Below are 26,055 nucleotides of genomic sequence, written 5' to 3'. Positions count from 1 at the left end.
GATTTGTTGATGATAGCCATTCTGGCAGGTGTGAGATGGTACCTCATTGTCATTTTAATTTGCATCTCTCAGATGACTAGTGACATGTTTTCATATGTCTCTTGGCCTTCCTGATGTCTTCTTTTGAAAAGGATCTATTTAGGTCCATTGCCCATTTTTTTTATTGGGTTGTTTATCTTCCTTTTGTTAAGTTGTATGAATTCCCTGTAAATGTTGGAGATTAAACCTTTATCGGTGGCAACATTGGCAATTATGTTCTCCCATGCAGTGGGCTTTCTTGTTGTTTTGTTGATGATTTCTTTTGTTGTGCAAAAGCTTTTTATTTTGATGTAATCCCATTTGTTTATTTTCTCTTTAGTTTCCATTGTCCTAGGAGCAGTATCAGTGAAGAAATTGCTTCGGCATATGTCTGAGATTTTGCTGCCTTTGGATTCCTCTAGTATTTTTATGGTTTCCCATCTTATGTTTAAGTCTTTTATCCATTTTGAGTATGGTGTAAGTTGGTGGTATAGTTTCATTTTTTTTCATGTATCTATCCAATTTTCCCAACACCATTTATTGAAGAGACTGTCTTAATTCCATTGTATGTTCTTGCATCATTTGTCAAATATTAATTGAGCATAGTGGTTTGGGTCAATTTCTGGGCTCTCTCTTCTATCCCATTGGTCTATATGTCTGTTCTTGTGCCAGTACCAAGCAGTTTTGAGAACAGTGGCTTTGTAATACAGCTTGATATCTGGAATTGAGATTCCCTCTAATTTGTTTTTCTTTCTCAGGATTGCTGCAGCTATTTTTTTGGTTTTTATTCCAGATGAATTTTTGGCGACCTCATTCTAGGTCAATGGGGAGTGCATTGAACCTATAGATTGCTTTGGGTAGTATGGATATTTTAATGATGTTGATTCTACCAGTCCATGAACATGGTATGTTTTTCGATCTGTTTATATCTTCCTCTATCTCTTTTTTCAGTGTCCTGTAGTTTTTGGAGTAGAGGTCTTTTATCTCCTTAGTTAAGTTTATTCCTAGGTATCTTAATTTTTTTTGCATGTGTTATGATAAATGGGATTGTTTTTTTAGTCTCCCTTTCTATATGTTCACTATTGGTGTATAGAAATGCCACAGATTTCTTGCCATTAATTTTGTATCCTGCTACATTGTCAAATTAATTTATTAAGTCTAATATCTTTTTGATGGAGTCTTTAGGGATTGGTATGTACAGTACCACGTCATCTGTGAATAAGGACAATTTTACTTCTTCTTTTCCAATTTGGGTACCTTTTATTTCTATTTTTTCTTGTCTGATTGCAATGGCTAGTACTTCCAGTATTACGTTGAACAGGAGTGGTGAGAGTGGGCATTCCTGTCTTGCTCCTGCTCTTAGGGGAAATGGTTTTAGTTTTTGCCCATTGAGTATGTTTGCTGTGGGTTTGTCATATATGGCTTTTATTATGTTGACGTATGATTCTTCTATTCCCACCTTGTTGAGAGTTTTTATCAAGAAAGGGTGCTGGATTTCGTCAAATGCTTTTTCTGCATCAATTGATATGACTATGTGATTTTTATCTCTCAATTTGTTTATGTGATGTATCATATTTATTGGTTTGCAGATATTGTACCATCCTTGCATCCCCAGGATAAATCCTACTTGGTCATGGAGTATGATCTTTCTGATGTAATGCAGGATCTGATTTGCTAGAATTTTGTTGAGGATTTTGGCATCTATGTTCATGAGGGATATTGGCCTGTAATTCTCTTTCATTGTGTTATCTTTTTCTGGTGTTGGTATTAGGATAATGCTGGCTTCATAGAACGAGCTTGGAAATGTTCCTTCCTCTTGAATTTTTTGGAATAGTCTGAGAAGAATAGATTTTAGTTCTTCTTTGAATGTTTGGTAAAACTCCCCTGTGAAGCCATCTGGCCCTGGGCTTTTGTTTTCTGGAAGCTTTTTGATGACTGCTTCAATTTTTTCCATAGTTATCAGCCTATTGAGATTTTTAGATTCTTCCTGATTGAGTTTTGGAAGATTGTATTTCTCTAGAAATATGTCCATTTCCTCCAGGTTGTCTAGTTTGTTGGAATAGAGTTGATCATAGTATTTTTTTAACAATCCGTTGCATTTCTGTGGGGTCTGTTGTTATTTCGCCTCTTTCATTTCTGATTTTGTTTATTTGGGTCCTCTCTCTTTGCTCCTTGGTGAGCCTGGCTAGAGTTTCATCAATCTGTTTATCCTTTCAAAGAACCACCTCTTGGTTTCATTGATCTTTTGTATTGGTTTTTTTTTTTTTTTTGGTCTCTCTGTCATTTATTTCTGCTCTGATCTTTATTATCTCCTTCCTTCTGCTCACTCTGGGTTTTTCTTATTGCTCTCTTTGTAATTCTTTAAGTTGTAGAGTTAGATGATTTACTACAATTTTTTTTCTTGTTTTTTTTTTGAGGTAGGCCTGTAGAGCTATAAACTTCCCTCCCAGGACTGCTTTCATTGTGTCCCATAGATTTTGGATTGTTGTGTTTTCATTGTCATTCATTTCCAGGATGTTTTTAATTTCTTCTTTGATTTCTTTCGAAGTGTTTAAATTTTTTGATGGTTTTTACTGTAGTTTATTTCTAATATTATGACATCGTGGTCTGAGAAGATGCTTGATATGATTTCAATCTTCTTGAATTTGGAGAAACTTTGTCTATGATGCAGTATGTGATCTATCTTTGAACATGTCCCATGTTCACTTGCAAAGAACGTATATTCTATGGCTTTGGGGTGAAATGTTCTGAAGATGTCAATTAAGTCCATCTGATCTAGTGAGTCATTTAGGATTGCTGTTTCTTTGCTGATTTTTTTTTTTTTTTTTTTTTTTTTTTTTTTTTTTTTTTTTTTTTTGTCTAGAGGATTTATCCAGTGATGCCAGTGGGGTTTTAAAGTCCCCTACTATGATTGTATTGTTGTTGATCTCTCCCTTTATATCCTCCAGGAGTTTTTTTTTTAATGTATTTGGATCCTCCTGAATTGGGTGCATATATGTTTATCAGGGTTATATCCTCTTGTTGTATCGATCCCTTTAGTATTATAAAGTGGCCTTTCTTATCTCTTGTTATGGCCTTCATTTTGAAGTCTATTTTTTTCAGATATAAGTATTCCTGCCCCAGCTTTTTTCTCATTTCCATTTGCCTGAAAGGTATTTTTTCATCCCTTCACTTTCAGTCTGTGTGAGTACCTTGTTCTGAGGTCTGTCTCTTGTAGACAGCATATATATGGATCATGTTTTTTAATCCATTCAGCCACTCAATGTCTTTTGATTGGACCATTAATCCATTTATGTATGCAGTTATTATTGATAGGTACTTGTTTGTAGCCATTTTTACTTTTTATGCCTGTATTCCTTCTTATTTCTTCTCTCTACCCCAGTTCCTTTAGCATTTCTTGCATTGCTGGCTTGGTAGTGATAAACTCCCTTTGTGTGTGTGTGTGTGTGTGTTTGTCTGTGAAGCTCCTTATTTCCCCTTCAATTTTGAATGATTGCCTTGCTGGATAGAGTATTATTGGATTCAGTCCCTTGCTTTGAATCACTTTGTAAATTTCCTTCCATTCTTTTCTGGCCTGATGTGTTTCTGTTGAGAAATTTTTTTGATAATCTAATGGGAGATCCCTTGTACATACCTTTCTGTCTCTTGTAGACTTTAAGATTCTCTGTCGTTAACATTTGGCATCATAATTATGATGGTGTGGGTCTTTTGGGGTTCATCTTGTTTGGGACTCTCTGTGCTTGTGTGATGTTTTTCTTCCCCAAATCAGGGAAGTTTTCTGACATTATTTCTTCAAAAAGGTTTTCTAAACTTTGTTCCTCTTCCTGTCATTCTGGCATCCCTATTATTCATATGTTGCTTTGTTTCATCTTGTCCCAAAGCTCCTCTCCTCCTGTCTTTTAATTTTTTTTTCTCCAATTGCAGTTCACTTTAGGTGTGTTTTGCTTCCCTGTCTTCTAATTCTCTAATTCAGTCCTCCGCTTCTCCTAGTCTACTGTTGAAACTTTCCATGGTGTGTTTTTTTTTTTAATATATTTTATTGATTTTTTACAGAGAGGAAGGGAGAGAGACAGAGAGTTAGAAACATCGATGAGAGAGAAACATCGATCAGCTGCCTCCTGCACATCTCCCACTGGGGATATGCCCGCAACCCAGGTACATGCCCCCAACTGGAATCGAACCCGGGACCTTTCAGTCCGCAGGCCGACGCTCCATCCACTGAACCAAACCGGTTTCGGCTCCATGGTGTTTTTTTTTTATCGTAGCTATATCACTCTTTATTTCTTCTTGATTCTTACATAAGTTGTTGATTTTTTCACATCTGGTTTATGAACTGTATGACTCTTATTCTGAATTGTTTTCTGACATATTGCATGACTCCATTGAGCTGTTTTTCTGGCGATTCCTCCTTTCTTTTCCTTTGGGGGTTTCTTTGTCTACCCATATTTGTTCTTACCAAAAGATCGAGGTGTCGAGTTGTGCAGGGGCTGCTCCTTGGGTAGTCATAGCAGTGGCTGTTCCTCAGTTGGTGGCGGCTCTTCTGGTGGACACTGTTTGCAGCAGTGGTGGCTCCTCTGCCTTGTGGGGGGAGGCAGCTCATGCAGCTACTGCTCCTCGGATGGGGATGGGCTGCTCATGAGGCTGCTGCTCCTCTGATGGGGGTGCTCAGCTGTTGCTCCTCGAATGAGGGTGGGCTGCTCACACAGCTGCTGCTCCTCAGATGGGGGTGGGCTGCTCAATGGGACTGCTGCTCCTCAGACAGGGACGGGCTGCTTGTGCAGCTGCTGCTCCTCAGATGGGAGCAGGTTGAGAGGGGCTGCTGCTCCTTGGTCATGGTTAATCTGCTTGTGCAGCTGCTGCTCCTTGGGTGGGGGTGGGCTGCTCCTTGGACCGAGGTGGGCAGCTTGCACAGTTGCTGCTTCTCGGATGGGGGTTGGCTATGCGCATGGCTGCTGCTCCTCAGACAGGGGGGCCAGATTCTCATACAGCTGCTGCTCTTTGGCCTGGGGTGGATTGCTCTTGGGGCTGCTGCTCCTCAGACGGTAGCGGGCTGCTCACGTGTCTGCTGCTAGTTTGGTCGCAGTACCCTGGGTTAAAACATTGGGTCAGTCAGAGGGGATCACGCTTTGGAATTTACAGGAGCCTGTGCCTAGGGTGACTGGAGTCTCAGTGACTGTGGGACTGCAGTCAAGGTAGCAGGTCCCTGGCAGGGTGGATTTAGAGTCCCAGTTGTTATCTAAGGGCACCCTGCATGGAGGTGAGGCTGGGCTCCCAGTCACAGCAGCTCTCCCCTTCAAAAAGGTAAGACCTCTGAGGAAGAGCTGGCCACTCTGGGACTGTTTGCAATGGTAGCAGAGGCTGGCTAGTTAGGTGAGCCCGGTTAGCCTGCCCCCGAAGGTCCTGTGAGATCTAACTGTGCCTCATTCACACACACACACAGACACCCCACACTCCTCTTTTACTCCCTCACTCACTCACACTCTCTCCCTCACTGCCACCTTCTTCCCGCCTCTGTAGTTGGGTCTGGAGTGTTATTGACCTGTTTGTGGATGGACTTTCCTCTTCAGGTGTCTGGTTATGTGGCTCACTCTCTAGCACATTGGCCAAACAGGGTAAAATTCACCTCGACAAGACATGACACAAAGGGAACAAAACACAAATGTAGTCATGACACTGATAACCCCAATATAAGTGACCACTAGAGAAAAGAGAATTAGGGGAAAAGAAAAGAGCACAAATGATATTGAAGAGAGAAAAAAATGGTATGAGAGAAAATAAAAAGAAAAAAAAGGAAGAAATAGGAAAAAAAAATTATATATATATATATATATATATATATATATATATATATATATATATATATATATTGGGAGAAAACACCAGAGAATAAATAGGTAAACCAAAACATACAAACACCAAATTCCCAGTAAAGAAGGTGGGGACAGAATCTTATATACAGAAAGTAAGGTTAAGGAATTGGATGAATATGGGAGGACCTCAGTTCAGTATAGAGGAAGTAGAAAGAGGATGAGTAGATAAGAAAGAGAAGAAAATAATAATAATAATAAAAATTAAAAAAATGATTAAAATAGGATAAAAAATAAAATAGAATGATAAAAATAATGCAAAAAGAAATAGAAAATAAAGAAACAAATGAAAAAAGGAAAATAAAGATAAAAAGAAAAAAGAGATAAGAAAAATAATATTAAAATGAAATAAAATAAAAATAAAAATGCAAAAGTGAAGTGTCGTTCCTTTGTCTGTTTTAAGATCCCACTCTTCTGTACTGTCTGCGATTTCTCAATTTCCTGTTGCTGGGACTGAAGGCCTCTCTTTAGGCCAGTCCCTGTGGACTCTCGGGGACTATTCAGATTTTTTTTAATCCTTTGTACCACTCAGGATGTAGTCTGGGTGTGGCTGTATTGGAGAAAATGGCTGCCTAGGTCCCACACTTCAGGTATGACTAAGCGCCAGACTCGCGGCCACCTCTCCCAGACCCTCTCCTCACCCCAGTCTCTCTCCAGACTCCACAAGTCCACACCTCCTCCTGCACCTCAGCCACAGGTGAGTGTCTGTATCCAAAAGGTCCTATGAACTAGGTTCAAGGAAGAAAAACAAAGACCAAAAAGCGGGGAAAGAGCTGCGCCTCTGTAAGCCCTTCTCCTCCCGGCACCGCACAGTCTGGGCAGCTGTCCAGAATGTCCCCTCTGGGCTCTGTCCTTCATGATTATGGACCCAGATCTAGAATCCCCTGCCACCAGCAGTCCTGTGGACCTCCTTTTCACAGTCAGACACTGTGTATGACCCAAGGGATGCAGCGTCAGTGCCGTGCGGTTTCCCTCTGACCCTCTGGGCTTGGAGGTCTCTCAGTTCTCTCCAGCCCAGATCCCTGATTTTACCATTCTCCAGGTGTCCTCTGCCCTTCCCTGCTGTGAATTGTCTCATCAGCTGTGTCTACTTCACCAGTTCGGGGTGGATGTTATTCTATTTAGTTGCTCATTCTATCTGCTCTGGGACAAGGCTCAGGACACACCCGTCTATTCCGCTGCCATTTTGTCTACCTGGACAGACTTTTTAGGTGCCCACGGTCGGGAAGGCTAGAGTCCTGGTGTTCGTGGGTTTGCAGCTGAGGAAGCTGGTCTCTGGACATTGTGGTTGTAGGGTCCTGGGAAGTATCTGAGGTCTCCCTGGTTGAAGGTAAGGCTCTGATCACAGCCGCTCTCCCTTTTAAGATGGCGCTGTCTCTGCAGCAGAGCCAGCCACTCAGGGAGAGATTTCAGCAGCAGTAGAGGCTGCCCGGCCAGGGGAGCCCAGTCCACCAGTCCCCAACAGTCCTGTGGAATATAACTATCCCTCATTCACAAATACACACACTCCCCACATGTCCACAAACTCTCCTTTCATTCTCTCACTCACACACTATCTTGCAGCCTGCCGTCCACTGTTTGCAATGGTAGCAGACAAGATGCAGCCATTTTGGATCTCCTCAATCTAACCATTTCTTATCACCTCTCTGCTACTGTGATGACCTAAGTCACCCACTTTTGCCTAATTATTTCAATAGCTCCTAACAGATCTCTCTGCTTCCACTCATGCTGCTTAGTCTATTATTTACACAGAAGACTGGATGGCCCTATTTAAATGTTAATCTAATCATGTCACTCCAGAGGCTTCCTATTTCATTCAGAGTATAAGTCAAAATCCTTACAAAGACTTATGAATGACTTGGTTGGCCTGGCTCCCATTACCTCTCTGACTGTAACCCCTTTTACTCTCTCCATAGCTTACACTTCTCCAGTAGTAGTCTAGTCACAGTTCCTCAAAGCAACCAGGTATTCTCCTGTTTCACAGCTGTTGCATTTGCTTTTCTCTCTTATCAGAACCCACTTTGCCTATATATTTGCCTGGCTTGTTCCTTCATGCCCTTCATCATCATAAGTCAATGTTATCTTCTCAGTGAGATATTCTCAAGTCTCCCTTTTTAAATTGCAACAATCTCCCCACAAAACTCATACTGTTGTATTCCTTGCTCTGCTTTATTTTTCACCACCATCATTTATCTTTGTTTCATATTCTATATAACTAGAGGCCCAGTACATGAAATTCATGCATTGTGAGGGGGTCCCTAAGCCTGGCCTGTGCCCTCTTGCAGTCCGGGACCCCTTGCTCCTTACTGCCTGCCTGCTTGCTGCTCCTTATCACTTGGCTCACCTCTCCTTAGTGCTACGTGGAGGCGGGAGAGGCTCCTGCCACCACTGTTGCGCTCACTAGCTGTGAGCCCAGCTTCTGGCTGAGTGGCACTCCCCCTGTGCACTGACCACTAGGGGGCAGCTCCTGCGTTGAGCATCTGCCCCGTGGTAGTCAGTGAGCATCACAGTGACTAGCTATTCTGGTCGTTCTGCTGTAATGGTCACTTAGGCTTTTATTATATAGATTATCCTATGCTAAGTGTCCAGTTGTCTTTTCAACCAATGAAAGTGTAATATGCTAATGATATGCTAAGGCAACTCAATTGCTTGCTGTGATGTGCACTGACCACCAGGGGGCAGATGCCCTGACTGGTAGGTTAGCTTGCTGCTGGGATTTGGCAGATCAGGACTGAGCAAGACAGGCTGGACACGAACTGGAGCCCTCCCATGGTCCCTCCCTGGTTGGCCAAACTCCCGCACCCTTCCTGGCCTCGATCGTGCACCAGTGAGGTCCCTCAGCCTGGCCTGCACCCTCTTACATTTGGCTCTATGGCAGAATGACTGGTCACTATGAAGTGCACTGACCACCAGGGAGCAGATGCTAAACACAGGAGCTGCCCCCTGGTGGTCAGTATACTCCCACAGGGGGAGCGCAGCTCAGCCAGAAGCTGGGCTCATGCTAAGGAGCCCGAGGGCCCCTGGACTGTGAGAAGACACAGGCTGGGCTGAAGGACAGGGCCCCCCGCCCCACCCCGAGTGCACAAATTTTATGCACTGGGCCTCTAGTTCTATATAATAACAGATATATAAAATATATGAAAGAACTGTACTGGTTGAATCTGGCAGGAGTTGGGTAAGAATGAACTCTGTTTTCTCTGAAACCTGGATAATTAAAAGTTAACTACATAAAGATAGATTTGCAAGTGAATTTTAGCCCAAATCTGGAAGAACCATTGAGTGAGATATTCTGAACTCAGGGAGGACAACTCATATTTTCCAAATAATGTAAGACTATTCTGTGTAAGAAGTAGATTTTATCTAGGTTGCAGCTTGAATCAAAACTAGATCCAGTGAGTATAAAAGGAATACAAACAAACAAATATGGGATCAATCAAACAATTAGAAATTCTCAGGTTGTCTCATAAAGTGATGAACTCCCATCCCTAGAGGTGTACAGAAAGAAGCTGTGTGCCTCTCTGTCAGCTCTGCTGTAAATGAGATTCTGTAATGGATTGTGGATTGGGCCATGCCACCTAGACAATCTGTAGCTCTGAGAAGTTGGGGCCAAAGGTGTGTGAGCTTAAGGATCAGGTGGAATTAACAAATTTTTTTTTCTAACTGAGGAAAAGATCTTTGGCCTTTGTTCCTAGAGTCCCAGAAACAAATTCTCCTCTCAAAGGTCCATTCCACCCTAATTGACATTCCATTTCCCAGAAATTACCTAATGCTGGGCTGATGATTAGAGGCCAGCCAGGGTAAAGGGACTGATTCCCATGGCAACCAGGTTGAAAAAACATACCATGTGGAGCATTTTCAGCAACAAGCTACGTTTGTATTATAAATAGATATTTAATTCATTGAGAGTTTGTGATGACTTTTGCATGATAAATAGATATTTAATTCATTGAGATAGCTCTGACAGTGAGTAGGAAAGTTAAATCTCAAAACCACTCTTTGTCTTTAAGTATGTCACAGTTAATTGACAACTATTTTTTTTTTCCTTTTAAATCATGTAGAACTTTGGTTTTGTAAGTGAAAGAACAGTATATGTGTTTTTAGAAAGCGAACTAACAGTCCAGTGTCACAATATTTCCCACTATTTGTTTCTCTCGGAAAGGTTTATAAAATTTTTCTGATAGTGTATTTCTGTCTGAATCTTTTCGACACAGGACACCCCAGATTCAATGTCATTTCCACAAGAATCTTTTTTGTCATGTTTGCCTCATATTCTTTCTGTTTTTCTAACTCAGAGGCTTCTCTAAATTTCAGTCCTTGGCCCTTTGCTCTTTTCTTCTCTTTTTTTTTCTTTTCCTTGATGAACAGTTAAAACAATCAACTTTTCGCTTGCTAACATGTACAGCCCTGCCACTAGCCTTGACAATACACTTTGGAATACCCAATGATTGGGAAACAAAATTAGATCTTATCAAAGGACTTTTATCCTAAAACCAAGGACTCAGGACAGGCCTCTTTCCCATGTTTAAAGTGTACAGTTTGATTGAGGGTTAGGGATGGAGAGTTTGAAGGCAGAGAGTGGGTTCAACAGAAAGCAACAATCAAGTTTTGATAAATTCAAATGTAAAAGCACTTTTGAAATGCAAATTTTAAGAACACTATGAGAAATTAGTATAAGCAACTAACAGAATCTCATCAAACGGAAATCAGAGTGAGACTTTGTACTGCTACATCCCAAAGAACTTAATATAAATTAGTCTATATAGCACTCAGAGTGTTTCATTCTGTAAGGATTAAAGGAAATAGGATTCATTTTTCCCCATTAAGTTGCTGGGTAAATAAGCTTCCTAATGTAAGAATATAAGTGTTGCTTTCTAAAATTTGTTGTAAACAGGTATAAAAAACTCACTGTGTATATATCTTTATTGAACAATGTTAGCTTAGAATTAAACAGTATTGGGAGGTGAGGAATTTTAGGGTCAGATTTGAAGAGATCATGACCTCCTCTAGAACCCATAGTATAATTCTTCTGAGGTTTTGAATAGGTTCAAGGAACTAGGCAAGTTCCTTTTCCCAATCCAAACTCCCGATGTGTGCTGAATTCCCACCTATGGGGGAAGTTACATACTGATCCAGGGAGGATGATCAGAGGCTTAGAATGTGAACAAGACTCCATTTGATGTCCTGGGAATGGACACTGGTAGATCTGCTCCAAACCACCCACCTCAACTGCTTACTTGCTCCCTGATATCTCACCACCAAAGGTCTTTTTTTTTTTTTTTTTTTTTTTGGAAAACAAGGTTTTCTTTAGGAAGGGGCAATTATTCAACTTTATCATTTGTGCACACTTAAGAATGAATTAATGTACACCCTGTGATTGTGAGGTAAGGGCTACAAAGCATACTTTGCCAATTTCAAAGTTCTACAGGGGGCTAATCCTGATGTTTGTGTACTACAGACCTGGAAGTAACAGGGTGAAAAGGATTTAACTTCAGTGTTTGCCCTCCTCAGGCTCAACTTGGAGAGAACTTTTGCACTCACTTTTTCATTCATCATTCATTCAGTAATGAAATGGATTTACAATAGGACATTCTGTTCAGGGATCATGTCTCAAATCAAATTGCTAAGTATTATTTTGGAGCCTTCCCTCCTCCCACACCCGATCCTTGAGTTCCTTTCTCTGTATTGGCTTCCCAATGCCCTCTTATTCTGCTGTGGAGGTCAGTTCCAATACACCATTCATGCTAAGTTGTAAGTGGACAACGGACCAATGAAAAATCACTGCCATAGTTTTTGCAGTTAAATACTGAATACTCTCTTTATTCAGAAGAATACATTTTTAATAGAATTACATGCACCAGTAAATCAGTACTATGAGGAATTACAGGGCTTTGGAATCTGCATTCAGGAAACATCTCACCCTATATCTACAGTTGAAAGTAGAGCTCACAACTCACAGAATCCCAGTGACACAGCTCAGGTGATTAGTGGCCAAGGAATAGAAGATGGGGCTGACTCCCAGGGTAATCAGTCAGATTTGCAGGTTTCTGAGGATAAAAGAGAGAGGAGGGGAAAGCTCTGGTAAAGGAGGAGATTATTATATTGGGACTGGCAGGTCCACTGAGGTTCCCTAAGAGATTGATGATGAAGAGTTGGAGTTGGTGCCCAGTTCTTCTTCTTGGTTATACTCTTCAAGGGCTATAGTCTGGTCCCTTCTATCTGTCTCTGAGTCTCTGTGAAAAGAAAAAGACATGACTAAATGAGTATCCAGAACTATCAACCCGAAAACAGGTTACATTGTGGGGCTAAGATGCTAGAGGCACATTCAGAGCATTATTTTTCCAGCAGTCCTGGGTTCACAAAATGAGGCTCACATGAGGTATTTACCTGGTTTGGAGTCGAGGCCATTTCCTCCACTCTATGGCTAGCACCACCCCCAAAGCTACAATCACCACTACAATCAGGGTACTTCGCACAATGTTCCCCACAGTGCACTCCTGAGCAGCAAGCCCTGTGATGATAAAAGAGGAGAAACCAAGGCCATAGATGTTAATGCATGTATGTCATAGTTGATCTCACATTGCCTACTCATCTGGCCTCCTCCAAGTTGTTTTTTTTTTTTTTTTTAGAACCTTGTGTTGAGACTGTGGAGGGGTGGTCAGAGGCAATGTTTATGCTAAGGCAGAAGCAGCCCTCCTTTTGGGGAGGGTAAAAGAGACCTTGAAAAAATCTGGCTCACTATCTTTGAGCAAATCTGAGCTCCCACCTCCTCACCATCCTTAGAGAAATATCACCATACCTGTGTCTGACTCCAAACTCATCCTCTCCATATTTGGGTTGTCTCCATGGGGACTGTCTCTGGGATACCAGGTGTGTTGTGCCAGGACCTGAAGGGATTATCCACTCACCTGCTGCACCCATCAGCTCCAGGGGGTCACTTGACTCTGACCAGATACCAGGGTGGTCCTGGAGGCGGTAGCTGCAGCTGTAGTTTCCAATGCCGTTTCCTTCTACGTTGTTGATAACAAAGTCTCCATTCTCTGAGAACTGTCGAGGCACTTTGTCTCCGTCACGTTTCAGAACAAATTCAACACCTGGCATGGGTCCTCGGCACTGAAGGGTGATGTCCTTCCCTAGCTTGAACACAGTGCTGGGCCAGGCTGACAGGGAGGGTTTAGGGGGCCTATCTGCAACCAACCAGAACACCAAGTTAGAAGAAGTGGCCCTGAACCAAGCCCTTTACTCCTTTAGGGTAAACTACTAAAAACACTATAAAATCTAGACTCTTACTGAAATCTTCAGGACCTTACCAGTCACCCAGATGTGCAGGGAGTCACTGTGATTTGAAGCTGCAAGGGGAGCAGAGTCTAAATAATAGACACAGCTATAGATCCCAGAATCTTCACCTCTCACCGCTGGCATCCAGAAGTCAGCCCTGTAGCCACTTGGTTGCTGTTTCTCTACGGGTTCTGGAGAACCGTCCTTCAACAGGACAAATGTTGAGTCTGGTAGTTCCCCTTGACATTGAAGAGTCATGTTTTTTCCAGGGGCCACCACGGGACTAGGCTGGGCTAATAGGCTGGGTTTGGGGAGCAAACCTAGAAAAAATTAACTCTTGGTCAGAGAGAAGAAGTCACTTGCCAGTGCATCACCTTTGGAGACTGTTCAGTAAAGAAGAAAGATTATTAAACTTTTTGAAAACCAGTCTCTTCCCTCCTTTCTATACCCCATGACCACTCCAGAGCATCTTCTTTTTACCTGTGACCATGAGTTCCAGGGTGTTGCTAGTCTGTATCTTGATAGGGCTGGCCCAGTCAGGGTGGTAGCAGCAAGTATAACGTCCTATGTTAGCACCAGATATATTGGTGATGGGAAATGCCCCATCATAACTGGTGGATCCCCAGGGCTGCATTGAAGTGGCTTCTTTTTCTTTGTACAGAATGTACCCTACTCCATGAACTGGCCCTTGGCACCAGAGAGTAACATTCTGCCCCATGGGAACCACAGAACTGGGCTCAGCAAACAACCATGGCTTGGGGAATGTGTCTAGGAAGAGACCAAAGATGTAAAGTGATGAGTGTGAAAACTTAGCATTTGGTGAATTAACCATTTATCTTTCTCCTTCTTGCCACAATAGTTCCCCTCTATAGCCTAGCCTAGCCTTCCAAGAGGAATTACTCTCTCTAATCCCTAGAGCAATTGTCTCTGTCCCAGTTCCATGTTTTGTCTGTCCTTACCAGTCACCCAGATCATAATGGGCTTGCTGAGATGTGATCCCCTGTTTGACATGGTTGTCTCATAGTAGACACAGCTGTAGTTCCCAGAGTTCTCTGCTCCAATAGTGTGCAGGAAGAAGTCAGCTGAGTTCCCTGAGGTACTCTGGAACTGTAAAGGAACCTGGGTTCCCTCATGCAAGAGGGCGAACCTCATGCCCTCGAGAGCCCCTTGGCAGTGCAGGATCACATTCTTCCCAGGAAGAACCACAGGACCTGGCTCTGCCAGGAGAATAGGTTTGGGGTAGAATTCTGAAATTAAAGATACCACAACGTGAGAGAAGCCTGCCCCTCATATTCTGTAAATTGGTGTTTGTTTGTTTTTTTGGGGGGGTATTATAAGAAACAATATGTTTATTGTAGAAAATTAGAAAGTACAGCAAAAAACCTAATGAAAATAATATAATTCTACCACACAACAATAACCATTCTTTATACATGTTTATATATTTCTTTCCATTAATTTTTCTATACATGCCCATGTCATTGTAGCTATAATTATTTGCATAATTGGGATCCTACTGTGTGCATGGTTATGTAGGTTAATATTTTTCACTTAACTTCACACTGTAAATATTTTCCGATGATGTTACACAGCCTTTGAAAACCCTTATTTCTATTGGCTGCATAATATGCAGCTGACATTTCAAGGTCTTCACCCTTTCTTGAGGGCCATCCAGCCCACAAATCTCTGACCACCCAACTAAAGAAAAAGTGGATATTGAGCCTAAAGGGAAAGGCCAAACAACAAAATAATTGTAGAAATAGAGCAACATGAAATTGGCTCTAGGGATTTGACACCCCATCTACCTCACTTCTTTTCCCAGAAATTAACTTGTCTCCTCCCTCTCCTTTGTCTCTTATTCCTGTATTGATAATCATATCAGTAGCTGCCTTACATATACTGTTTACCATCTGCCAGTCACTGTCCTAAGCACTTTCTTGGTGACTTTTAGAAGGAACATGTATTCCTCTCCTGCTGACAGGCCTTCCACTCACTGTCCCAGGGTCAATAAACCCCTCCACCTTTATTTCCCCACTCCTGACCTGTCACCACGAGCTCCACAGAGTTGCTGGGTTCAGACCAGGTAGCAAAATCATAATATCGGCAGCTGTAATTTCCTCCATCACTGATGCCCACCGAAATGATTACAAACTGAGCTGCACTGGCCCCTGAGCTTGTCCAGGACTTGTCACTGGATGCTATTTCACTCCCATCTTTGTAAAGAATAAAGCTCATGTGCTGCTGGGGAGTAGAGCAATTGAAAGTCACTCGGGCACCAGGAGTGACCACTGGGCGGTCCCATGTGTTGAAGAAGGGCTTCGGGTACATGTCTAGAAGATTAAAGAAAAAAAAACACACAACAAAAAAACAACTTAAAGGGGGGTGGGGGGGGTGAATAGTTCATATATTGTTTCTGGGAAGGTGCTTTGTATTTTATAGTATTGCATTCATAATTAGATGGATTTTAAAATGTAGGCAAATTCACTGCAGATGAACATCTCACAGGGACATCTCACTCCTACCCCTCACTTCCTGTGGCAGAATCCTCACTGTCATCAGGGCAGACAATGGAGGATAGCTAAAAGAGTGAATTGTCTTTGGGCCTCTGCTGGTTCCCTGAGTCTCAGTTTGTTCACTTGGACAAGAAGGGGAAATAGTATCTGCTCTACAAGGTATCATTCCCCTTTCTTGTCCAAATATCCTTTGAATGTTTGCTCTATAGCTGAATAAAATAATTGATATGAAAATAATTAGAAAAATTAAATCACCCTCCACAAACCCCAGCTATTAATAACAATTACTGCTATTAATATCGTGCAGCCAGAGGCCCTGGCACTCCCAGCGACACGCCTGCCTGGCTCTAAGATTGGACACAGGCTCCTAGGACCAGCAACAAAGTTTGCTGTAGGGAGAAGAGTGTCTGACCCAGAGTTTTGCCTCCCCCCTCCTCCCTCACATACCCTTTTCAGCTTTACCTTTTATAATAAGTTCCAGGGGCTCACTGGGCTCAGACCACTTGAAGGGGTGCATTTCAGTGTGAGTGCTGCAGCTATAATTGCCTTCGTCTTTATCCTCCATTCTTGGGATTGTAAAGAAGGCTTCTCTTCCAACTGCACCGAGTTGTTGGACAGGTTCCTGCAATCCCTCTTTATACAGAGCAAACCCCATGCCTGCCAGCCATCCTTTGCACCGGATTTGCAGTTCCTGGCCTCGGATTGGAGGGGGCGCAGAAATGACAGGTTTGGGGAGCATGTCTAGAAAACAAAACAGGGTGAAAAAGGAGCCCAAAGTTTGAAGGTGCCCAAATGGGACACTTGGAGTCATTTTGTCGATAATAAAAAAAATCCATTTTGGACTGGTATTTGGCTCTTCTTGTCAGTCTCCTCTCATTATCTTACCCACTCCCTGCCTTATTTCAGTGTCCCTTCTCTCCTACATGCAGCACAAGCCCCTTGGCTCTTAGTTTTTGTGCATTCGCCCATACGCAGCAACAGTATTGGAGTCCCAGGGGCTCTGGGGATTACTCCGGAAGGGCCCTTGGACATTTCTTACCTGTCCCTACCAGCTCAAGTGCCTCACTGGGCTCCGACACAGCCATCTCCTCCCATGAATGGCAGTGGTAACTCCCGGTGTGACTCTGGGTCAGGGCGCCAAGGGGGAAAGCAGCCCGGACCTGCTTTGAGGCTGGGCGAGTTGCAATCCACCCGGTTCCGTCTTTCAGCAGCACAAACTCCTTTGTTGAGCCAGAAGGGCTTCTGCACCACAGGGTTAAGTTCTTCCACGGGGCCAGAGGGAAGTTGGTCTCTGCCCATAGCTCAGGCTTAGGAGTTGGCATGATTATTTCTAGAAACAGCAGAGTTAATGAAGCCATCTTCCTCTTCTCCCCCTTTCCTTACCCTTGAACCCCCTACCCAGATCACACTGCCCACCTCTCCTTTCAACTCAAATCCAAACTTTTTCCTTCCTTCGGAAGGTTCAGGGAAATGGAGAACCTAATGTCTTAGATGAGACTCAGAAAAGTGAAGAAGCTTGGGGGAAATTTTGCACAAAAACAGAGTTAGAGGCTGAATTTTGCCAGCAACTTTAGCAAGTGCTCCTTCCTGGCTGTCCTTCCCTTCCAATCAGTCACTCCCTGTCCACTGACACTGACACTATGTAGTTATTTCGGATCTCTAGGGAAGAATGTCCCAGTCTGTAGCAGAAAAAACTCACCAGTCTCTTCTGTTAATACCCCATTGCTCAGTCCTGCAAAAGAAATTGCTGCCAGGACTCTGCCCCCTCTCCCACGGGATTTTACCCCAGCCTTCTGCCCAGACCCTTACCCCACCCCCTTGTACTCACCACAGCAGAGAAGTACCGTGATTATGAACAGCATGATGACCCCTTGAGCTGTTCCCAGCAACCAGGCTTCTCTAGTGAGACCAGAAAAGAGATGAGAGGAGTTGCTGGGATTAGTAGGAGGGCGGAGAGAAGGGGGCGGCAATTTATGTCATTGGCTTACTCACCACCCAATAGGGATTGATTATGAGCAGGATAATGGGAAATAATCTTTTCTGACACCAATGGCTTTTCTTTTTGAGGGCATTGCCACCTACAAACCTCTTACTCTTTCATGACCCACGTACCCCCCGCCCTCCTCCTCCTCAGCCTATATCAGATGTCAGCTCCCCATGGCCCCTGGTTAGGCTGTTGCTGAAACTGAGATGTCAGATGTAAAAATGCTTTTGTAACTCTAGCTCTCAGAACCTCTGGAGTTCAGTGTGATCGGCAGCTCTGGGTGGTGGGTGTGGGGGTGGAGGGAGAAATCTTGGGTGTTTCACCTTTATCATGTTTAAGTTTGGAAGAAGGTTTTATTATGGCAATATTGGTCCTCAGACTGACCTGCCTCACTTGCCTTTGTTATGGAAGAGTTGCCTAGGCAGCCGCAGTGAATTACCAGAGGATTGTCAGTGCTGAGTTAAGCTTGTCATAGAGTGGGATCTCTCTACCCCACCCTCCCCCAGATTATGACTAGAAATATGCAGCAGCTTTAGGTTATTGGTCCTATAAAATTAGATATTAAGCCAAAATCCCTTTGAAATATTTTACTTAGAAAACACTAACCCTCCTTCCTGGTCAGGAAAACCTGCTTTTCAAACTGCTTTTTTTTCCTGAAGTCTGCTTTCTAAACTCATTCTTTGTTATAGTGGTCCTGGACTGAAGTAGGGCACTTTAAGCTACATTCTTTCAAATCCCAGGTTTGGAGGTTACACTAATGTATGTGGGACTCAGGATAGGTTATAAGGAGAACTAGAATTTGTCCTCCACTGAAACTTTGAAAACTCAAGGGATGGTAATTTTTGCAGAAGGCTTAGGTGGTGGCTCCCTTCTTGCTATTGCAGCACTCTGTCCCTCAGATCCCATTGGAAAACACAGACAAACACAATCATAGTTATAATCCATTGTGTATTGAATACTCCCAGACACACAAAGTTTTATGCTCATGGTGGTGGTGGGGATACAGCCAGGAGCAGAGGATGGGGAGATGTAGGCAAGACATTCAGGAGCTGAGGCTCTCACCAAGCCAGGAGCTGTCATTTGTCTTCTCATTTTTAAACAGAATAGCCTGATCACAGGCCATGGGGATGGAAAGAGAAGGGAATGGCATCAAAGATCAAAGGAAATGTCAGGAGAATCTGTTTAGCTTGTCATTTTCTGTGTCATAAGATGCCATCTGATTCCCTGGCCCAATCAATATCCTCATCAGATGCCCATCCAAGTTAAGATTATATTATCAGAATGCCCTGCACAGGTAGTTGGAGGGCAGAGTGGCATAAAGACTGGTTTACATGGCAAGTAAGATACACCACAAGACTATCCCTTCAGAGCTATTGGTTAAAGATGAAAAGTTGGGATGGGAGTTGGATAACAACTAGGGAGACAGGAGAGCATGGCTTCTTTCAAAATAAAGAGTTCTGACAAATTAATATGGGAGACATAAATTATCTTGGAGGGACAGGATGGTATAAGTATGAAATTTGGGCACTCTCCTGGGGGAATAATTTCTCCAGCTTCTGAAAATTATTCATTTTCCACCTTCTGGCTTGGGTAATGTCCCCTCTGTGAGGTGAAAGAGAAAGAGTTGGGGATGAGAAAGTTTTGTGTCTTAAACCCAGAGGATGGGGAATACAAAAGGTGTACCCCTGTGGCTTGTCTTAACCTGAGCATGCCTCATGCCTGAGTCTGGACTCAGCTAGATATAGGAACAGGGTGCGGAGACAAGACAGTTACCTGATTCTGAGTCTCCAACACTTCCACCTTATTCACAGCACTACCAACAGCAAGGTGACAAGTTGCATGGTTAGGGACAACCTGATAGCTTCATTCAGAACATAATTCCAGGTGAGCAAGCCTGTGGTCAGAGAAGAAGAGAAGCAAGAGCCCTGATAAGGATAGGGACAGATGAACACATTCATGGGGGAAGAGAGAGCTGGCTACTGACAGTGAAGGTAAGGTGAGACAGAACTGGGCTTCTTTTCATGAAGAATGGGAGCCTTGAAAGTATTCTGCTCACTGCCTTTGAGTGATTGTGAAACCACCCCAGGGGAATGGTGCCCAGACCAGAGGGCCCTGACTTACAAGCTCCTGACTCCCCTTTCAATAACTATTTGGACACTGATCTGGGATCCCAGGGTATCCAAATTTATGGCCAAATTTATGAAGGGGCATCCCTATGAACAGTTGTCCTCTCACCTGCTGGTCCTATCAGCTTCAGAGGCTCACTGTGATGTGACCAGATGTTAGGGTGTGCTTCTATGTGATACATGCAACTATAGGTCCTTGTGCCTTTTCCTTCAACATTACTGATGATGAAGTCTCCATCCACTGAGAATGCTTGGAATGTTGCTCTTTCTTCCCATTCCAAAGAAAATTCAAGTACTGGATGAGGTACTCGGCACTGAAGGTCCCTTTCTAACTTGAACATGATGCTGAGCCAAGCTGATAGGGAGAGTTTGGGGGGCTTATTTGTAAGCAGTCCAGAGACCAGAGTTAGAGGTGACCTTGAACTCAGTACCCACTCCCCCAAGAAATGTTTTTCAGCTCCCTATTTTCTCTTCTCTTAGTTTCTACTTTCACTAGATCAGTGGCTTCAAAATTTGACTGTGAAATAAACCAATCAGAGAAAGACAAATGTCATATAATTACACTTACATGTGGAATCTGGTGAACAAAATAAACTAGCAAACAAAATAGAAACAGACTCGTAGAGAACAGTCTTACAGCTGTCAGAAGGGAAGAGGGTTGGGAGGCTGGGTGAAAATGGTGAAGGGATTAAGCAAAGAAAAAAAACCTCATAGATATAGACAACAGTATGGTGATGATCAGAGGGAAAGGGGGGTGGAGGGAGATAAGAGAGGGTAAGGGAGGGTAATTGGTGATTAAAGGAAGGAGACTTGACTTGGGATGGTGAACAGATGATGTATTATAGAGTTGTATACCTGAAACCTTTATAATTTTATTAACCAATGTCACCTAAATCAATTCAACAACAGCAAAAGAAACAAAAAAAAATCCACAAAATGTGACAGTGCATTAGAACCCCTTGGCACTCCTTGGTGCCCACACCTACCTTTAATCAGGACTTCATACCTATAAGTTTCCCTTGGCATGAAAGAAAATAACATTTCCAGGAGTTAAAATGGGGTTCCAGCGGTTCTCAACCTGTGGGTCGCGAACAATGAAAATACATCCTGCATATCAGATATTTACATTACGATTCATAACAGTAGCAAAATTACAGTTATGAAGTAGCAACGAAAATAATTTTATGGTTGGGGATCACCACAACATGAGGAACTGTATTAAAGGGTCGCGGCATTAGGAAGGTTGAGAACCACTGGTAGGCCATGCTAAGACATAGGGCTTGAGTAACAACTCTGGGATAGAAGGTACCTAAAGTTTTTGAAGAAAATTCTACATCAAACTCATAGAGTGTTTTTCCTTGTATCATAACTCCAAGAGGATACAGGTCCACTAAGACCTTTTTCAGAGCATTGTAATGATAATGAAAACAAACAATAGTTGTTAGCACTTGCCTACAACCATAAACTCCATGGTATTATGTGATGCCATCCTGAGAGAGGTCTTCCAGGAAAGGAGACAGTGTTAGCTATAAATGCTAGCATCACTGTTGGTCATATTGCCGAGGAAGCATGACTTGTTATCACCAATGTTGGTGGCATCCTAGAGTTGAAGTGGTATGTCTTCTCCTTTCTTATAGAGTGTAAACCCTACTCTATCCACTGGTCCTTGATACCATAGGCTCATGTTCTGACCCATTTGGATCACAGAACTGGGCTGAGCAAGTAGCCAGGTCTTGGGGAAAGTGTCTAGGATGAGACCCAAAATATAAAGGGCTAATAATCTGACTTCCTCCTCCCACTACTTGGGGTTTTTCCCCTCTTGTTCCTAAAATCCACCCTTGGCAAATCCCACTTCTGTCCCCACTGTTAGCCCTGGCTACATGATTAGGTTCTCCAGGAGGCCCAAAAGAAGTTGTATATTCTTAGGCCCTAATATGGGTCCCATGGCATCCTCCTCTCTTACCAGTTACCCAGATTTTCAGGATATGACTGAAGAGTGAACCTCTGTATGACCCATCATAGTAAAAACAGAGGTAATGTCCAGCATCATGGATTTTCAAAGCCCAGAAGAAGAAATATGCCTCATTTTTTTATTGGTCTTTTGTGGTAAAAGGACTTCTCCAAGTCTTCAAGCTTTATTAGAGCAAAGGTCATTCCATAGATTGGCCCTTGACACCTGAGATTCAGGTTGTCTCCAGGTGCCATGATGGGCCCAGGATAAGCTGTCAGAGTTGGTTTGGGATAAAGTCCTAGAAAGGGGAGAGACCCTGAGTTAGAGGTAGGATGATTCTTCCCTATTATTTTCTCTTTTTCTTTCCTACTTTCTTTAAATAGGAAGTGATAGCTTAAATTTACCCTCTGTTTCCTCTCCTTCCTTGAATCTCTCCCTCTTCTAAAAGGTAATCAAGGGTATGTTTACTTATGCCCCTGCCCTCTCACCAGACTCTATAAGCTCCACTGAGCTCTATCTATGTTTAGGGGTGTGTCTCAGTGGAATAACTACATCTGTAATTCCTTATATCTTTAGGTCCCTGAAATGACACATGTAATTTTTCCACCTGCTGAGAAACAAATTTCTGAGAAATGACTTTGATTCTATCTTTGTAGAGCATGAATGCAAGTGCAGTATTTAAGGATGGATTTTGAACACATGTAAGACCCTACTTCCCAACAGCAGATTGGAAGAAGACAATAAGGAAGGATTGTGCAGTAAATCTACAAACCAAAGAAATCTCTGTTAATGGGGCCACACCCTTGTTTCCAAGTATTGTTCTTCCAAGGGGATCATACAACAAAATAGAAGGCAAGCCTTTCACATACCACTCCTTCTTATCCATCCGTTTCAGGTAGACCCACCCACCCATTATTGGAAGGATTAGCTCTATCACATGCTCACTGAGCAATTTCTGATGTGTCAGGAATCATGTAGGACTATGGATATGAAAGTAAAGAAGACCCAGTCTCTGTCAGCAAAAATCTCATGGCTTAAGGGGGATACCAGTGAACAGGTAACTTCAGAAGTATGTGCTAGTGGAATCTATTCTGAAAGGGCATTCATATAAAAATCATACATAGATGCAATTCAAACAGACAGACCTCTGTTTTTGATCCTCAATAAAAAGCTATACTAACAAAATTAATATCTACCATTTATTGAGAACTTATATGCCAGGCACTGTACATGTGTTATATTTAGGCAAATCCTCACAACAACCCTGTGAGGTAGGCATTATTATACCATTTTTTCAGATCAGGAAAGTGAGGCACAGAGAGGCATCATACAGTAGATTGGCTAGATACTGTTATTCCATGTTTGAATGGGGGAAACCAAAGCACAGAGATGTGAAGTCACTTACTCAAGATCACACAAGGAGGCAGTGTCAAAGGTAGGATTAGAAGCCAGGATTACTGCTTCTAAATCCAGGGTACTTTCTGTAGCACCACAGCTTTCCCCAACCCTGTTTAGCTTGACTGAGAAACTAAAGCAAATGTGACCAGTTCTGTCTAAGAAGCATCCAAGTCATGGCATGGGGGAGTTGGGGCTAGGGTGTTCATCTGGAATTTGGACATTTTGGGGTTGCCCTCCGATGTGCTTAAAGCTTATTGCTACTATACTGGTTCTGTAGATACATGACTAAAGCAATTTATACAGTCATTTCTAAAAATATACACTTTCTTTGTCACTTTTTCTTATTTTTTATCACCAGTACTAGCAATTCATTCTATTTTCCACACTAAAAATTAATAATCACAAAAGAATAAAAATACATTAAATAATTTAAATATCAGTTTATAAGACTGCAGTGCAGTGCCTGGCACATATTATGTGCTCAATAAATATAGTCTAATGAATGCATGCTATTCAACAAAGATGTGATGAGTTGAAGCTGCTGGACATTTGTCTGGGCCTACTCACTAGCCAAGAAATTGGCTCCCACAGGTCTGCCTGGTAGCATGTGTGATACTAATTTGCATCTCCCTAAAATGTCAAGGCTCTAATTAATGGGCCTTATAGGGCCTAGGAACTGGCAGAGGGAAGTAAAATCAGAAACCAGTCTCATCCAGCCATGATCCTGGGTACAACAATAATCAGACCCCAGCAGCCATAACCACACCCACCTGCCACAATCAGCTTTAGGGGTTTGCTGGGCTCTGACTACAGGGTAGGGAGTATCTGAATAAGAGTGTGGCAGATATAAACAATTTTGCTTTCAGGTGTCACATTGGCAATAGAGAAGATGGCCACTGTCCTGGTTGGGATTTGGTAATCCACGGGCTCAGCATATCCCTCTTTGAACAGCATGCATATCAAATCCTGAAGCCAGCCATGACAAAGTATATTAACATTACATCCAGGAAGAGGAGAGGTCTCAGACTGGATCCAGAAGATGGGCTTGGGCAGCTGGCCTGGAAGGAGAGATCGAACTGGAATTCAGGTAGAACAAGCACAGTGCTTTCCATGGAACAGACTGGCTGGTGCCCAAGAGGAGGGGTTTAGGGGTGTTTGGATAAAGAAGGTGAAGGAAACAGCTAAAAACATATGTGCATAATTTGGTAAAGGCCAGGGAAGGGGGAGGCAGGGAGGGTGGAGGTGGGCAAAGGGGGTCAGAAAGGGGGACTCCTGCAATAATGTCAACATTTATAATAAAAATTAAATGAACTTTCCTGTATGATCCTTATTTGCTACTCCTCCTTCCCCCATCTTGGATTTCCCCTAAGTTGAGAGCTTGCCCTCTAAATCTGTTTGAGTTTGCATCCTTACTCCTCATTGCTTATAGAGAGTAGGCAGTTATTTACTAACTGTGGAATGCTCACATATATGTATGCAGGTAAATCGATGAAAGAATTAAACTCTGCATTGGAAAGGCAAGCTTGAATCCCAGGAGTTGGAGTTTATTATTGATTAGCTATTTCTGTCTTCTTACCTGGTGCCTCCAACTCTAAACCTTTACTGGGCTCTGACCAGGCTGTGTCCTTTCAGTAGCAGCACCTGTAATGACCTGTATTGGACTTAGTAAGGGCACCTATGGGGAATGAAACTTGGAAGGTCTTGTAGGAAGGGTAGATCCAGGTCATCTGTGTCTTATCCTTCAGCAGCAGGAACTTGCTTGGAATTCGAGAAGGGCTTTTGCACCAAAGTGTGATGTTCTTCCATGGGGCCTGGGGGTATTTGGTCTCTATACACAGCTCCAGTTGAGTTTGTATCACTGTCATTCCCAAAGATCACAAAGATGTGAATAGTACAACTCTCCCATTATGTGCCCAATGTCCCTTAAAATTAGCCCTGACCTAGATTCTTCTTTTTGTCTTCCCTTGGGAATAGGAGTATCTGCTCCTGTGGGAGGTGGGATAGGGATCCCAGACTATTTGTTCAAGGAATCCATGTGAATTGGGAAATAAAGTTCAAGCCTGGCTTCTTTTCCATCTAAGATAAAGCTCCTCGCTATTCTGTGGGAAACCAAGTCATGAAGTGAGGGGCTTTTATTCCCAACCAGCTCAATCTGAGAATTTTCTTTGGGATCTCAAGGCAGTTTGGTTCAAGGCCACAGAAGCAGGCCTATGTCTTGGAACCTTCAGAAAGGAAGTTACCTGAGGTATCAGGACTCACTTACCTATTGATGTCCTACCCAGACTCAGCCCTGAAAAGAGAGATTATGGTAAAGGAACGCCCTCCCTCAGTGTCCCCACCCACTCACAAACATCAATATTCTCCTCTCCATCCCCAAGGTGCCCACTCATGGGGTACTTATGACAGAGTTACTTACCCCTCACCCTTTCCTTGTACTCACAAATGCGAAAGAGCAAGAGAATGAATGTCCGCAGCATAGTGGCCTTCTCCCCTGGGCTGTCCAGGGTCATGGGGCCTCTGGTGCTCAATATGTGCTTCAAGGCTTAAAGGGTTTTGCTTCTCAGCAGGTGATGCGATCTAAAAGCAGAAATGTTTTTACTCAAAGACTTGTCCTGCTCCTTAGAGTTTAATTTGGATCACGAAACTGCTGTTGCCAACCCTACTCCCTTCTACTCACTCACAGGCATGCAAGGGATTACAGTACAAGGTATTACAAGGTCTTACAAGGTCACTTGCTACTTCCTCTCCTTCCCCCTTTCCCCCACTTCCCCCTCCAGTCACCCAAGGTCTTATCTGGTATCTAAGATTCAGACTTGTTGAAATGTCTGTTTTTCCCTGGGATCTCAAAGGCTCAGAGATGTGATCTAATCCAGGACAGCAGAAGAGCCATGGGATAAAGGAAATGGGAGTTGTAGAGAGTCAC

General features: G+C 42.9%; 1 protein-coding gene across 1 annotated transcript; it reads right to left on the bottom strand.

Moving 5' to 3' along the window:
* Positions 1-11,796: 11,796 nt before the first annotated feature.
* IGSF1 (immunoglobulin superfamily member 1) lies at positions 11,797-25,642 on the bottom strand. Its single transcript, XM_036305474.1, is given in 20 exon segments — positions 11,797-12,115; positions 12,270-12,393; positions 12,791-13,069; positions 13,193-13,480; positions 13,641-13,928; positions 14,120-14,407; positions 15,203-15,490; positions 16,136-16,414; positions 16,713-17,003; positions 17,373-17,405; positions 17,502-17,572; positions 19,431-19,551; positions 19,893-20,165; positions 21,236-21,529; positions 21,747-21,873; positions 21,875-22,032; positions 23,903-24,190; positions 24,709-24,990; positions 25,396-25,422; positions 25,573-25,642. Coding segments are annotated over 20 exon segments (4,005 nt in total). The 3' UTR covers positions 11,797-11,979.
* Positions 25,643-26,055: the final 413 nt, after the last annotated feature.

The sequence above is a fragment of the Myotis myotis genome, unplaced genomic scaffold (assembly GCF_014108235.1).
Source record: "Myotis myotis isolate mMyoMyo1 unplaced genomic scaffold, mMyoMyo1.p scaffold_m19_p_4, whole genome shotgun sequence".
Lineage (NCBI taxonomy): Eukaryota > Metazoa > Chordata > Mammalia > Chiroptera > Vespertilionidae > Myotis > Myotis myotis.
Note: the sequence above shows the minus strand (reverse complement) of the source record. Positions and strands in the feature narration are given on the sequence as shown.